Below are 16,907 nucleotides of genomic sequence, written 5' to 3'. Positions count from 1 at the left end.
TGAGTCCGAAACACTGGGTCCTGTCTGGCTGCTGTTAGGGTTGGTGTGGCTGTGATGAGGTTGATGCTTGGTTGACAAAGAGCACCTCTGGTTAAGATGTCAAAGATGTATTTACCCCTTGAGTTTTATAACCTCTTTTATGATTTCACTATTACAGATGTAAAGTGATCACACATATTGTGTGCAGTAAAATGCGAAAAGGAAGAACAATATTTGACTTCCAACATGAGATAACTTTAACATTTTCTAAAATCATGTTTTTTAATTGCTAATATCAATCAAACTGCAGTTGGTTTGTTTATGACATAAATTCAGCTAACCAACACAATAAAACATTATAAAATAATAAAAACATGATTTTTGAACAGATTTAGTTATTTTGTAAGACACTGTGAGTTAAATCTCAACTAAAGTGCAGAAGGACATGACTTCATATAATTGCACATTTAGTTTGGTGATAGCACTGTTGCTTTTTTTTGCAGAGAGGTAAAATAGATCTTTTTTCCATAGTCAGGCCATGGTAAAATATTCATCCAGGCAGATATTTTTTGTGCCTTAATTAATAAATAATTTCTTGCTCCATCCTTTTGGACAGGGCGTGTGTCTCATTTTAGCCCCACAGAAATACAAAGGAAAGAATGTGTCCACAAATGCGTTTCTAATGTTGTGATCGTTTTGTATTACGTATGAACATTGTATTTTATTTTAACAAACACCTCATTGCTTCTGAATTATGTTTTGACATTTTTTGACATTTGTTGGGTGTGACGTTTGTTACTTTTTTAAAGCTATTAAATAACAATCCATGGTTACATTAACAACATTTTGTGAAAAGATGTATAATTATTATTATGCATTTTTGTGTTTGAATTCAAGATTTTTTCCAGGCCTAGTTTTATGAACAATTATGGAAAACTAACAAAATAAATGGTTGAGTTTTAATGCTGAATAAGAAACCTGCTGCGTTAAAAAAGCAGACAATTAGATTATTTCGTATAGCCCATCTAAAGGCCGGATCATCTATTAAACTCTTTAAATGAGATAAAAATGTCAAATTCTCTGAAACGTTACGCTTAATTTAAAAAAATATATGTATGGCCTATTCTGGATGCTTTAGCGTGGTTTCTAATTCACAAAGGAGTCGATCAATACACTCCTGCTGACGTCAGCCAGCTATGTGCAAACTAATGCATGTGTGCATAACAGGTGCCAGCGTGTGTAGGGTATATGTCTGATCATCTAAAGGGAGAGAGAGAGAGAGAGAGAGAGAGAGAGAGAGAGAGAGAGAGAGAGAGAGAGAGAGAGAGAGAGAGAGAGAGAGAGAGAGAGAGAGAGAGAGAGAGAGAGAGAGAGAGAGAGAGAGAGAGAGAGAGAGAGAGAGAGAGAGAGAGAGAGAGAGAGAGAGAGAGGGGCGGTGTGTGTCTTCTCCTCTTCTTTGTCCCTCCTCCTCCTCCACCACAGTTCTCCTCCTGACGCCGCAGTCAGTCTGTCCTCCTCGCATCCCGCCGCACACACACAGGATGACTCACAACCTTCACTTCACCCTAACCTTCATTTAACCCAGCCGGTGTGTATCCGCACGCACACTGCGCCCCGTTTACAGCATTCACTCCCCGCTGAAACGGCGGCGGAAGCATGATACCCGACCCGGCGGCAGCTGCTGCATCATCGGCGAGCAGCGACGGCGAGAACGCGCGGCACAGACACCGAGCGCACGGAGACGCGGAGAGGAGCGAGCAGCCGCAGCCGAGCGCAGCCCCGCAGCCCGCATCATCCGGAGTTTTGGGTGAGCATCGACACCATAGAGCGCGGGGAGAGGAGGGGAATACAGGCGGGACAGGTGGATGTGACGGGATCGGAGGGCGGACGGACAATGAACAATGCGGGGCTTTGTTATGCTGTCTGCCTCTTATGTCCATTATGATGCTCGTGCATGCGTTAAACCCGCTTTTCTTCGCTTCCTAGCGGACTGATGTTGTGAACGTGGCCTCCGGAAGGTCATGACGTTTATCACGATAGCATCTTTAAAATGCTCCGACACACGAGGAGAGTCAGTCTGCGGGCCATGCGCTACTTTTTACGCACGATTAAAGCATTTTGGGGGCACGAGGACGTGGTCAAGTCCTCTCTTGCGCTTTTAGTGCTGAATTTGTTATGAAATATAGTTGCACGAGGGGCCTTTTGTTGTGGTTGGACTTGTGTCTAGGCTGAAGTGCTTTCATAGGGTGTTCCTGGAGTGATTGTTTTGGTGTTATCCTGCAGTGTGATGCGGTGGGTTTAGAACATCTGTAGTGGGGCAGATATGCTCTCAGCTCCATAAACTCAACCATTAGCTGCTGATATGATGTCATTGGCCAAGCTGTTATTTCATAAGCTCATGTGTGGCCTCACCGATATATCGATGAGTGACAATCTCACACACTCGTTCTGGTATCATAAATCATATTTATACTTTGTAAACGGTACAAATCTGTCACATGAATAAAATGGCAAAACTTATCTAAAGCTCAGACCAAGAGCTTGACATACATCTCTGGAAAAAAGCAGGATACCTGGCTGTATTGTACATGTACTCCATTACAGTGTCTGTTGAATTTCAACAAAATACCTAACAACAATATGAAAGACGTGTGAAAGCTGTGATTAAGTGCTTAAAAACATTTGTATTGTGTTGTTGTGAAGTGAATATCGTGGCTGTCCTTCTAGTTTTTCAGGAAATGGAAAAAAACACTATACTTTCTGTATGATTAAATACTGTTTTGTCAAAGTTAATACTTTTATTTGTTTAGATATTTTAGCAAAACCCAGTGACAAACATAAACTGTGACTTATAATAATGATTTATAGCAAAAATACAAATCACTAAATATGGAGGACACTGGCAATATGAACTTGTTTTCTTTGTAGAAAACAAAAATACATTTTTTGACCGATTCTGCAACAAAACAACATTTTTACTCCGAATTTTTGAGAAATGTTGTGGGTAGTTCAAAGAATATGATATGATTTTACCCAATATAGGATGTTTTTCTACAAATGCACGTATTGAATAACAGAATAACAAACACCATAGTTCAGATTTGATGCTGTTCAGATTGCTGTTCCATCAGTGTGTTTTAGCTTCAGTATGTCTTTCCAGCAGGAATTATTGTTTTTATGACCATATAGTCATCACATGTGAAGTCACTTGTCATCGAACTCTATTGTGTCTCAGCGTTCAGTAGTTGTACTCAAATGGCAAAGCTCGCATTCAAACTCGGACCCATTCAGTCATTCATCATTTCTCCATTCACAATGCCTCATTCATATGAGCGCATAACTGGTGCATAACAAGAGTCGCTTCCGAATAGGACAAAAATATTTTGCAGTTCGATGAAACGTTTGTTGTTAAATAAAGTGTCAGTCACCTTTTCTGCAACAGAACACAGGTCTGTGTTTGTTTCATGTGTTTTGGAGTCTAATATGTACAGAAGGACAGAACTCTAGATGCTAGAAGGGCATGTGACGTATGTGCGATGTACGTTGACCCAGGTCTGGTGTGATGCAGACCGAGTTTGAAAAATGAGTTTGTATTGCCTCAAATATCTGCTCTTACAGAAGGCTCTCTCTAAACAGTATCTATTAAATAAATGCCTTTTTTGCATCACAAATGCTTATCTTATACAGAACAAGCCTCTCCATTCTAATTTTTCGGGTCTTGTAATTTCTCTCCAGTGTCTTGCATCTTCTGACCCTGCAGTATATTCCCCGGTGACCCTGTTCTTATCATCTAGTAATTACCAGAGTATTTGGCACAGCAAAAGTATGAAGGATTGCAGGTTTACAGTACAGTACTTCCATCTTCTGTACCTTTTCGTTTTTGGAATAAGTCTTGGCTCCACTTTATTATGTATGGCTTCCAAGAGCCCTCTGATAACAATGGTAAATTACCGCAGCGTTTGAAAACAATCCAAATATGGAGATCATTTTCATTTATAATGTGTTTTTTATCCTGTTTCCGTCTTCTTCCATGATCTTGGAGTGAAGATGTTTAGCATTACGGCAGCATGGCACCGCTACTGCATTAAGCTTAGCACCGGCTAAAAATAAAGTTTATGTAGTTCTAGGAAAGGGAGCCAGTGAGAGCCGATTGCTGATTGGCCATCTCAGAGGTGTCTACTAGTGACTGGGATGTTTCGTGAGTGAGACGATACGACTGACTTCGGAAAAGGCAATAATAGCATCTGTTCTGACTATTTGCAAAAGAAAGAGAATTTATGATGTGGAACTTTTCGTTACATCTCTTGACGTTTGTGTGAGGATGACATTGAGACTTGTTTATATCTTTTTATGAGGTTGCTTTGCCGTCAGAACATGCCTGCCCTGATCTGTCACCGAACATAATAGCACTTATAATCTCAGGTGTAGATATTTGTGCTTGGCAATATCTTCAGATGATATCATTTTTTAGGAAGTTCTCTGTATCGTGACCTGAGATTGTGATTGTGGTCATTTGAATGTCGAGTGTGTCCCACTTTCTGAAGGACATGCCTCAGTGAGCACAAAGCCTCTCAGGAAAACATTCAGGACAGCGGCACAATGTCAAAGATGGGCCTGAAGTCAGTGTGTTGGATTCAATGTGAAGCCAACATTGGTACTTGCTTAGTGCACGTTTCGGGTCTTATTAGTGTATGTATTTTGGAGTACCATGTAAATGCCATAACGCATCGATATGTTAGTAATCTAGTACCACTGTATGTATTGCAATGTCTATGTATAAGTATTGTACTGTACTTTATGTATACAAACTAACAAAATGTATGCAAAAATAATTCACTTCAAAATTATTTTCAGTTTTTCTGAATTCACTATTTATAGGTGTGTTTAGGTAAAAAGAGCATTAACGTTTCATTCCGTGAATTACTAACAATATTTATCTCAAATTTATATTTGAATTTATTTGCAAAAAATTATAACTGGAGAAACAGGTGAAAATAACAGAAAAGATGCTCTGCAGTATTTGCGGTCTGATAAAACACAAGGAAAACAAGTTCATATTCACTTTCAAGCAATACAACACTAATATTTCCACATGTATTTAGGAAAAGGAAAACGATGAAATAACCTGGATTACACTTTTCAGTCTTTCGCATTGCTGTTGGATGACTTTATTATGTCACTCCTGAGGTATGTATTGTGTATCGTGTATGTATTTTGCCAGTATCGTGGCAATTTTCTTATTTTTTATATGAAGCCAAGCCATACTTCCTCACCCACATAAACACAGAGGCCCAGACACTGTTATTGGGTTAATAGGTTATTGTTTCAGCTACTGTACGGTGTGTTGTGAGGACTCCAGTGCTCAGTTATGTCTGATCCTCTCATGTTTCAAGGGGAATGAGAGTGACATTTAAAGCTGGCACGAGAGCCTGGGGAAAGAATCAAATGCTTGCTGTGGGTCTGTTTGTCCATAGCAACATGGCAAAGTGACTGACGGTTTCTATTCTCCTCATCTCTCTCTGCGTTTTGTTTCTCAGATAAGCTGTTTGGAAAGCGACTGCTGCAGGCCGGGAGACACATCATGTCCCATAAATCCTGGATGAAGACAGTGCCCACAGAGAACTGTGACGTCCTTATGACTTTTCCAGGTGCTTTAAATCTCTCGCTCCTATTTTCAGTCGTACCTTCACTCCTCTTTTCTATTTGACGGTCGTATTAAACCTAAGTAAGCAACAATGAAAGGACCTGGGCCATATCTAGGGGTTGGGACATTGAATTGGACAAAAAGAGACCAACAGATATGTTTAAAGAACGTTACTAACTAAACAACATTGAACTCCATTGACTTCCATCGTATGGACACAAATCCACTGTGAAATTTCTCAACATGGAGTATCTACTTTTGTGTTTCACAGAAGAAAGATTCATATGACATGAGAGTGAAAAAATAATGACTTTCACTTTAATTCAGCCGCATATCCGAACACAACGGATAGAAATAGTTATATGAGATATATTTACATTTGTCTTCCATCAGACAGCACAGATGACCACACGCTCCTTTGGCTCCTGAACCACATACGGCTCAGCATCCCTGAACTTATCATCCAAATCCGCCATCACAAACAGACCAGAATGTACGCCTTCTTCGTCACGGCAACATACGAAAAGTAAGGAAGAAACAGGGGGTTGTGTTTGATTTCTGAGTATTCTTCTCCTTTTGTTTATACATGTCTTTCCACCCTGGTTTGACTGTGCGTGACATTTTAAAGGTTGAAATTGATGTTTGCAAAAGCCTTAGATGGCGCTAATGTTTGTTTTGTAAGATGCAATTAAAAGTCACATTGAAAGAGTTGGTAATGTGATGTTTATGGACAGATAAGATACCCGATGGGTAACTTTTACATTTGTTGTGGTTTGGGATTTATTGAAGTATATTTTTGTTGCTAGTCTTTTACGAGGGGCCGAAGAAATGGGACTGCAGAAAGCTGTGAAGCCGGAGTTTGGCGGCGGATCTCGCAGCTTCTCCTGCGAGGAAGACTACATCTACGAGAACATTGAGAGTGAACTATGTTTCTTCACCTCACAGGTCATTCACTGTACTGAGCATCAAACTGTTGACTGTGACCACACCAAAATCATTTAAAGGTCCAGTGTATGAAATCTAGCGGCATCTCGTGGTGAGTTTGTGAACTGCAACCAACGCGCACATCAATCTAAACTAACACGATGACAAAAAGTCGGAAGACTGAATCCATGTTTCACGTGGAGCAACCAGTGAATATTTTCCCCGAACTGCCCCTGGATGAACTGCGATCAAAAACAGGTTTCCTTCACTGACTGCTAATAGCAAACAATCCAGCGCGTCTGCTGAATAGTCCGATTCGCGTCATAATGACTCCTTTGAACCGATTCATTTGAATCACAACTGAGATAACACTGAACCCACGAGACTACGAATCCATCAAATCAGTAACTCAAAACACCTCAGAACGTAAGTGTTTTAGCAAGAGTGGTTAGTAAGATTTAGTCTAAATAAATGACAGTATTTACAGTTTATTTATATGACAATGTGTAGTAAATTACCTAATAAAATCATTTTGTTAAGAGAGAGGTGAAACCATAACAAATCATAAGTTGTTGTTAGCTAGCTGCTCATTCAATTGGTAAAAACAAGAACGTTTATTGTAAGAGTGACGGGTAATATCTGTCACATAATTTCGTTCCCATTATATAACTTGGAAAAGGACGTAAAACTGAATTATTACAACTGAACAAAATGACAAATCCAATATTGGACGTCTAACTGTGGACGACGGTGTTCGTCAATCACCACCGAAGACCAATTTTGACCCAGGAAAAACCCTGATTATGTGAGGTCTCTATACACCTCTGAAGACATAGTTATGTTTATATTGTTATTCAATTAAATTGCATTTCTGTCAATAGATCCTCCAAAAATCACACTTTGGGCCTTTAACGAAACCATGAAACCAGTTGCTTAATGTCTATAACTACAATAGTCCAACAATAGCATTGCTTTACAATGGATCCGTATTCCTCATTTTGTCGCAGGAACGTCAAAGCATAATCAAACACTGGCTGGACAATCTCAGAGCTAAACAAGGGGAGGTCCTTCACAACATTCACTTCCTGGAAGGGCAACCAATCAGTGAGTTCCTCTGTGTAGACTTCCTGAAAGCCCTCAGAAGTATGTGCCTGATCTGTACCAGTGGCCTGTATGTATGTATATGTTATCCATACCTGTGCAATATTGACGCAGTAATGGTGGTGTCTGTTTTGTGCAGGCTCCTTTGACAGATGTAGTGAGCATTTCTCAAAAAGAACCTACTGAAGTTTTGAATACCTGTTCATGTTGTGTGTGTGTGTTAGTGAGCGTGCACTGTGTGTGTATGTTCCAGTTCCCGAGCTGAGGGCGAGAGGCGTGATCCAGCAGGTCTTCCCACTTCATGAGCAGAGGATTCTGGGACAGCTGATGAAGTCATGGGTGCAAGCGGTGTGTGAAAAACAGCCACTTGGTTAGTTGTTCAACACTGATACATGCATATAGAAATGGGTGATTCTCACAAAATCTTGGTTTCATGATGTCAGAATGATTCGCATCAACACATTTCCTTTTTATTCATTAAAAAATGTATAACATGTTTAAAAGCATTCATTGACTTTTACCGACGGTTTAACCAAAATTTGTTGTTTTTTTACAAAACATTCTCATTACCGTAACCATTAAAAACAGTCAATTCCATAGTCTGTTTTGCTAAACATTTGCAAAGCCTTGATGATTTTTAATCATATATGATAAGACATTAAGGAAGTATATTTTAATAGGAAATTATACATGTTCAATTATTTTTCAATGCTGGAAAACTACCTGTATCGGTAATGAGAATGAAAAGTCCTGTACACAGCTTGACGAGAGAATATTAATCTTTTAACTAGAAAAATATAAAGTGATTTGATGCCGTTTGAAAGGTACTGGTAGATGTGTTTCTGTAAACAAAATCAAACTTAATGTAAATATCTTTGTGAGTGTGTACACAGTCATTTAAAAATATTACGGAGGTGAGAATATCAGTCATGGACCACTATTTCTTCATTCATATTATACTTGAATATTTTGTCAATTCTTTTTTTTGTCATTTGAGAACATCTAAATGAACATCCAGTTGATTTTAAGAATATATTTCTTTTACTTTGTTTAAATTACAACATATCATGCAATCAGACATATCACGAGGCGTTACGGTAATGAGAATTTCAGCAGAAAAAGCAATAAAATACCAAAATAATTCATTTCTATGTTGAAATTGTGCACTGTCCAAGGTTTAGATTAAAATCTGCACTGCTATGATGTTTCAGAGTGTTCGTCAGAATGACCCGAGTAATCTTTAGGATTTCTATCACTGCTGTTACACCCTCAAATTCACAGAAATGTGACATGTGGATATTTGACTGCTCTTTGTTTTTCACGTTAGATGACATTTGTGATTATTTTGGCGTGAAGATTGCCATGTACTTCGCCTGGCTGGGTTTCTACACCACCTCTATGTTATATCCCGCTGTTATTGGCTTTGTTTTGTGGATGCTCACAGAATCAGATCAGGTATTGCACCACCCCATCATTCTCATTATATGATTCCTAAAGTATTTATTCATTCAAAAAACGAATCGTCTGTATTTTCATGTACCGTTGTCCGATTGATATTCATGTGTGTGTGTCGTCTCAGACCAGCAGAGACATCTGTTGTGTGGTATTTGCACTATTTAACGTGGTCTGGGCCACGCTTTTCTTGGAGCGCTGGAAGCGCAGAGGGGCGGAGCTCGCGTATAAGTGGGGTACACTGGACACGCCCGCCGAATCACTGGAGGAACCCAGACCTCAGTTCAGAGTAATGACAAAGTGAAAAATACAGCTGAAGTTATTAGGTTGAAGTTAATAACTATGTATGGCTCTTTAAATCTCATACATTGTGTTAATGTTTTTGTCTCAGGGTGTAAAGCGGTGCAGTCCAGTAACGGGCTGTGAGGAGGTTTATTACCCTCATTGGAGGCGGAGACTGTTCAGATGGCTGGTCAGCTTTCCTGTCTGTATATTATGTCTTTGCTTTGTATTTCTGGCCATGCTCATCTGTTTCGAGCTTCAGGTGAATTTCACAATCTCAAATACTGGTTTCCACATGACACTTTTTTTTAAAGGGATGTTCGGGAGGTTATTTATTAGGTGATATGGGGGATTAAATAGGGATGATTCAAAATGACTATATTGGTGCTTAGACATACATTTCATGTGATGTAAGTTGTAATGAATATGGTGGTCTTCAGGAATTCGTGATGGGAATTAAGGAGCTTCCTCGTGTAGCAAGATTCATCCCTAAAATCATGCTGGCCATCACTGTGACGGCGTGTGATGAGGTGTACAGAAAGATCGCCTGCTGGCTAAATGACATGGGTAAGTGTATGAGAAGATATCTCAAGCTTTTTTATTACGCCTGAACTGAGGTGGTCTGGACTTTAGGATCCTGCACTCCAGAATCTCACAAAGGAAGAATGCTGTGCTGCTACTAGACATCAGTGACGTGAATACTAATTTCCTAATCTGCTGTCCACAGAAAACTACAGACTCCAGAGTGCCTATGAGAAAAATCTCATCATCAAAATGGTTCTTGTAAGTACTAAAAGAAAATACAATGTTCAGAGAAATAATACATTAGTTAATATTCTGCAAATAATGTCAAATGGACAGCAAAACATATCCAAAATACATTCTTTAGAGGCATAGTTCACCCAAAAAACAAGTTCTGTCATTATTTACCCACCCTCGTGTCATTTCAGACGTGTATGACTTTCTATCTTCTGCAGAACCCAAAAGAAGATATTTTGAAGAAAAGTTGATAACTGAACAACAGTGGTACCCATTCATTTCTATTGTATGGACACAAAATCAATGCAAGTGAATAGGTGCCACCATAACATTCGGTAAAATATGTTCTTTTGTGTACAGTAAAGTTTTTGGGTGAACTGTCCCTTTAATTGTTGAATTGTCTGTGAATTAGAGGTACATTTCACTCTAATTGAACTGTATGAAAATAATTGTTCTCTCTTTGCAGTTTCAGTTTGTAAATTCTTATCTCAGCCTTTTCTATATTGGATTCTACCTCAAAGACATGGAGCGTCTGAAAGAGGTGAGGTGAACACCTGCTCCGGTCTTTTTACACAAACACAGATCACTCAATAGAGAAATAGTTGGACATTCAGTCTGCTGGGCATCCAGACGATGGATGTGAGGATACATGTATGTAGATTGATAGGTGGACACACAATCACGTCCACAGACCACTTACACTGATGCACATGTGAAAATTGAAAGCAATTTTCGGGATTTATGTTGCACAGGTTTTTTTTCAGTCTGCCAGGAAACCATGTTTTCATTCTGTAACCTATTTTTAACTTTTGGATTGGCAGAAATGATTTTTGATTGTACAATGTGTTCCTCTTGCTGTAGATGCTGGCCACGCTTTTGATCATCCGTCAATTCATGCAGAACTTGAAGGAGGTCCTGCAGCCGTACCTTGCGGAGCGACACCGGTTGGGCGACCTCACGCTGCGGGCCGTGTGGGAACTTCTGGTCTCAGCGCTGCTCAAGTACGGGCGACTTGCAGCAGGGCGAGCGCAAATCTCACCCAGCGACCCCACCGTGCCCGGGTCAGGTCTGCGAGCCTCACAGATGGGTGAGGAGGGCCCACATGAAAAGCGAGAACGCAAGTGTTTGAACGGTGGCTGTGGTGTTCCAGATGAAGACGTGGAGGAGGAGCTTAAAGAGAGGAACAGCGAAGAGGAGAACGAATCGGAGAGCCTCATCGATTGCGGACTGAAGCTACGTAAGGTCAGTTTCATTGAGAAGGTGGAGCGCAAGTCTGCAAGCTGTGTCGGCACGGGAGACAGCTACCTGGAGGAGGGCAGTCCGACTATGGTGGAGCGGGGCATGGATCCTGCCTCTGTTTTCGAGATGTGTGATGATGAAGATGATAACGGGGTGGCGGAGATGAGGGAACTGGCCCATGAGCCGCTGAGCAGCACGTCGGTCAGGATCAGGAGGCGGCGGCGGAGCCTGGAGAGATCGGACAGTAAAACAAAATCAGATTCGTGGATGGATCTGCCCGAGGAGCAAGAAACAACAACACACACGCAGGCCGAGATCGAGAGCTGCATGCAAACATACCAGGTCAGAAAGTACAGATGCATGAGGTGCATCAACAAAAACTACAAACACAACATCATTTGCCAACAAAATCATTTTTATTACTTGCTGTTCACTAAACATATAAACTAATCCAAGTTTTATGGATTAGTTATTTGGTGAAACAGACATTTTCTGGCAATTTTGTCTTCTGACATGTTTTTCTTGTAAACTTGCAGTCTTTTTCTATTATTTGACGATTGTTTACCGTATTTCACTGTAAAAGAAATCCCTTAAAAAATAAATGTTACGTCGTTTTCGCGTAAAATTGTGTTTAAGCAAAATAATTATATACAAAAAATACATTTACAGTGAAGGTTAATAACATGATTGAATAATTACTCATAATGATTAGATTAAATTTTATTAATGTAAATAAATACAATTGAGAACTTAAACAAATGTAAGTTTTATATTTTATAAATATAATATTTAATATATATAATATTAAACTGAAAAATCTAGATACATTTCTTTAAACCCATGAAATGAAGTTTTTAACAGTACGTCACAATATAGTGAGAAAACGTATTCTTTAATAATGTAACTGAAAAAACTGGTTGTTTATAAAAAGATGCCTTCAAAAGAATATCATACACACAGTATATAATAACCCTTGTTATAGATTATCTAAATTTTCTCGCCTGTCAGGCCCCTCGGACAGACTTTTTTAATTCCCTAAACTGCTTTCCAGGACACATTTCAGGATTACCAGGAGATGTTCGTCCAGTTTGGATATGTGGTGCTCTTCTCATCCGCCTTCCCATTGGCCGCCATGTGTGCCCTCATCAACAACATCATTGAGATCCGCAGTGATGCGTTTAAACTGTGCACCAGCCTGCAGAGGCCTTTTGGCTTGAGGGTGGCCAGCATCGGACAATGGCAGGTTAGATCACACAAAGGGCTCATGATAGAAATCAGGAAAATATGGAGCTGCTGTTGTATACGTGTGTAACAAGGACGGTTGTGTCATTTGCACAGACAGTGATGGAAGCCATGGGTGTGATTGCCATCATAGTAAACTGCTATCTGATTGGCCAGTGTGGCCAGCTGCAGAGACTGTTTCCATGGCTTAGTCCTGAAATGGCCATTATCTCCATCGTCATCCTAGAGGTACATTACACACTCTCACAAGATCTGGCAACATTGTCATCATTTATTCACCTTCTTGTCATTTCAAACCTTTATTACTTTCCTTCTTCAGCAGAACACAAAAAAAAGATATTTTGAAGAATGTTGATAACCGAACAACAGCGGTACTCACTCCACACAAAACCAATGCTGTGTAACCAACAGAATCTCTTCTTTTGTGTTCTGCAGGAGAAATAGTCATACAGGTTTTAAATTACATGAGGATGAGTAAATGATGACAGAATTGTCATATTTGGGTGAATTATCCCTTTCAAGTAGCCAAACGAGATGGGAATGTAGCCAGATCTAAGGGGACACCTAGTGACAATAAACTGTATAGCAATGGACAAATAGCCATTTTAACAATTTCTGACCATGTCGGTCAAATCCAGGCTAAAATCACATTATCTAGTTGTGAGATTGGGAACACCAAAGATTGGTTTCACTGTGATTTCAACCTTTCACATGTCTTAATTCAGTCATTAAATATATTAAGAGTTTGGTTCCAAATTGAGATAACAATGACAAAGATCATGTTTTTTTTATTGTGCATTCCAAATACTATCAAACTGCAGTTGGTTTATTTTATTTGAGCCATAATAAATAAATAAACTAACACAATAAAATATGATTACATAATAAAAAACATGATTTTAGATTTTTGTTTTAAACAGAGTAGTCTCTTTTTAGAACTTAACTCTTCATATCAAGGTTATAATCTCACAAAATGATCTTTACATTATCTAAACTTATTTTATGGAGAAGACAGTAAGTCACCAAAAAAGGCTTTCGCTGGATTTTCACAGGATTGTCACATTTTGGGACACAATGTTTTTCTTATTGTTCCGCTCTAGAAGACTATTCGATTTCATGTCTGAGGACACGTAATAGAAATGACATAAACGAATCTTCTTCTTTCTCTGTTTCACACCCTGAGCAGCACTTTGCAGTACTATTGAAATATGTCATTCATATTGCAATACCAGACATCCCCAGTTGGGTGAGAGAGGAAATGGCCAAACTGGAGTTTCAGCGCAAAGAGGCATTCAAGGTAAAAATCATATATTTAATAACCAACATAAACAAATGTTATGTGGCCCAAACTTAACTTCTGGTAGACCTCCGCAAAGAATCAATAACTGATGAGTAATTTTAATTTAATACAGATCATATACAATTAAATATTAATGTTAATTAAGATTAGAATTTACTATAAATAAAATAAATGGTTTTATTACAACCAAACGCAGTCCATGCAACTACCTAGCAACCACCTGGAACATCCTAGCAACGCCCTAGTAACCCCTCAGGACAACTGTATGAACGGCAAAGCATCACTGTAAACCACTCGGTGTCCTGGTTAACACCCTAAAGATGCACCTCCCACATTTTCCAAAGTAATAGTTGAAATGTAAAATATGTAAAAATTTTGTTGATGGCATAACACTTTGTGTAAATGAGGATAAATTTCTGGCATCGCTGTGTTTTCAGAAGCACGAGCGTCAAGCGCAGCAGCATTTTCAGCAGCAGCAGAGAAAAAAACGTGAGGAAGAGGAACGTCAGCGCCAGGCGGAGTATCAAGCCCGTCGTGACCGAGACGAAGGCCGTTCAGACTCCTCAGGTGGCGACCACCACCACGACAAGAGCCAAAGTGGAAAATCCAGATCAGGGGGTGGAGGAGGAGCATCAGGAGGGGAGAAACCCAAGCGTCCCAGCTCGCTTCTCGGCAACAACAACGTCATGAAACTGAAGCAGATCATCCCGCTGCAGAGCAAGTTCTCTTCCGGCACGGCCCGTTCTCCGCAGTCGCCCACCGGGAACGAACCCAAGCTGCCAGGCTTCCTCAGTTTCAAGTTCCTCAAATCTCCTGAGAACAAAAAGGAGGCGGCAACCGCTTCCACAAGCGCACCTGTAGTTCCTCCAGCGCAGGAGAGGAATGAGAGGTCCCAATCACCCAACAAATCCTTCAACCCTGGAAAACTCTTTAACTTTGGGAAGTCAGAAGGAGGAGCGTGCGTGAACGGGGCTCAGCCCTCAAAACCGGGGGATGGGGGACAGACGCAGGACAAGCCGTCCACAAAGTCCGATCTCAATGGGGTTCCGGATGAGATCCCATCCCCCTGTAGAGAGAATGGGGAGAATGGATCGTCATCCGAAGCTGAGCCATCAGGCCCTAAAATGTAACAAGGAAAACATCTCCAATAAAGCACCAATGTGAGAATATACTTAGTAATGCAGAGGCAGTGAAAATGTAAGGTAGACGGTTTTCTGTGTAGAATCGGATCTGGAAGCAGTACATCGAAAAACACAGTTAAGGGGGAATTCACTAAGAACAAATTGTGGCCAGTGATGACAGACTTTATTTGCACACATTGTCCTCATAGGTTTAGTATCCGATGCATTAGGGCTTTGTTCACACTGCACCAAAGTTTGATTTATTTTTCCTAAAACGAGGACAGATTGTTCTGATAAAATAATATACAGATACCATATCCAGTATATGTACATATCTAGCCGTAATAATGACTGCAACATTCATAATGCAGTGACACAAGAGAGAATAGATGTTGTTGTGAAAGAAGATGTCCAAACTCCTGAGGTTCACCAGACCATCAGAGCATCAACAGCATTATAGTATTTACACATTCATGCATTTGCTTTTTTCAATCACAGACACATTGGTATTGAGTACAATTATTCTGATTGTGTAACCTGTTACATATACCATGCATTTAAAAGAAATTGAAATACAGCATATAAAACTAAAATAACTTTGCATTTAATTACGATCCTTAACAACAGACATGCTATTCATCATGTGGGAATTTGACACATCCTATATGACAACCAATGTATTATTAAAGTATTATTAACTCCTCTTGAAAGGAACATTCGACCAAAATAACATTTCTGTCGTCATTTACTCACCCTCAAGTTGTTCCTAATCTGTATAAATGTCTTTGTTCTGATGAACACAAAAGAAGATATTTGGAAGAATGCTTGTAACCAAACAGTTCATGGCCACCATTGAATACCATAGTAGGGATACATTTCAATGGTAGTCAAAAGTGCCCCAGAGCTGTCCTACATTGTTCAAAATATCTTCTTTTGTGTTCAACAGGATAAAGACATTTATTAAGTAACGCGTGAGTAAATAATGACAGCATTTTCATTTTTGGATTTACTGTTTCCTTAAAGGTTACATTTATCTGAATAGATATTTGTGCTGTTCAAACTACACACAACAACGAAAAATATTTGGATAGTTGGATTTATCAGTAAATCCAATATTTGCTGCCTGTCTGAACAAAGCCTAAAGAAATCAAGCTCAAACACGCCCACAGAATTAGTGTTGATCACGGGCAATTGCTCTCTATGTTAGACTTGGAATTAGAGGTTAAAAATACACATGAAAACATATTCGCCTTTCCGTCACTTTTATTTAAAGTGCTAATGTTTGTGACTATCTGAGCCTCACTTGCATAGAAAGAAGGCGTGGCTCAGAGAAGCGTGATGATGATGTCATGAACACAGGGTGCAGTGCTATACATGTTAAGGTTGGATTATGGTTGGTATGTGAATAGCCCGCATGGTATATACGGCTGTACGAAATATAGCACGCTAAAGTGTTCCAGCTGTTGAATTCACCCCTTAACAGGTATAGCTTTGATATATTCAAGAAGAACATGGTTGAAAGACCCCTCTTCCACTCATTTTCATACAGCATATCTGCAACCCAAACAGAGCCAGTAATAATCCGAAAGACTTCAATAACTACATGTGGTTTCAGCTGTGTGTCATTTTAGGCCTGAAAGCAGTGGGTTTAGTAGAGCAATAGTAACTTTACAAGCAAAAAAACCTACAGGTGGTTTAAATCCATACAAAATAACAGGCCCTTTAGGCAATATTCTCATGTCATATAATAAGAGAACTACAAAGAGAAAACATGAGACGTGTGTATGTCTGTGATGTTTGTTTGTTTCATTTCTGTGGTTCTGCATTTCAACCTGCAATTCACAAATATTATTATAGCTCTGTT

General features: G+C 39.6%; 1 protein-coding gene across 1 annotated transcript; it reads left to right on the top strand.

Moving 5' to 3' along the window:
* The first annotated feature begins 1,356 nt into the window (after window positions 1-1,356).
* On the top strand, window positions 1,357-15,766 carry ano8b (anoctamin 8b). Its single transcript, XM_079482730.1, has 17 exons — window positions 1,357-1,786; window positions 5,517-5,627; window positions 6,017-6,149; window positions 6,430-6,568; window positions 7,555-7,651; window positions 7,902-8,018; window positions 8,976-9,103; window positions 9,228-9,389; window positions 9,492-9,644; window positions 9,823-9,949; window positions 10,110-10,165; window positions 10,608-10,682; window positions 11,003-11,722; window positions 12,432-12,623; window positions 12,719-12,850; window positions 13,809-13,919; window positions 14,360-15,766. The coding sequence occupies exons 1-17, from the start codon at window positions 1,636-1,638 to the stop codon at window positions 15,050-15,052; spliced, it is 3,297 nt and encodes a 1,098-aa protein (XP_079338856.1). The 5' UTR covers window positions 1,357-1,635; the 3' UTR covers window positions 15,053-15,766.
* Window positions 15,767-16,907: the final 1,141 nt, after the last annotated feature.

This window comes from Barbatula barbatula (assembly GCF_947034865.1).
Source record: "Barbatula barbatula genome assembly, chromosome: 20".
Taxonomy (NCBI): Eukaryota; Metazoa; Chordata; class Actinopteri; order Cypriniformes; family Nemacheilidae; genus Barbatula; species Barbatula barbatula.
Note: the sequence above shows the minus strand (reverse complement) of the source record. Positions and strands in the feature narration are given on the sequence as shown.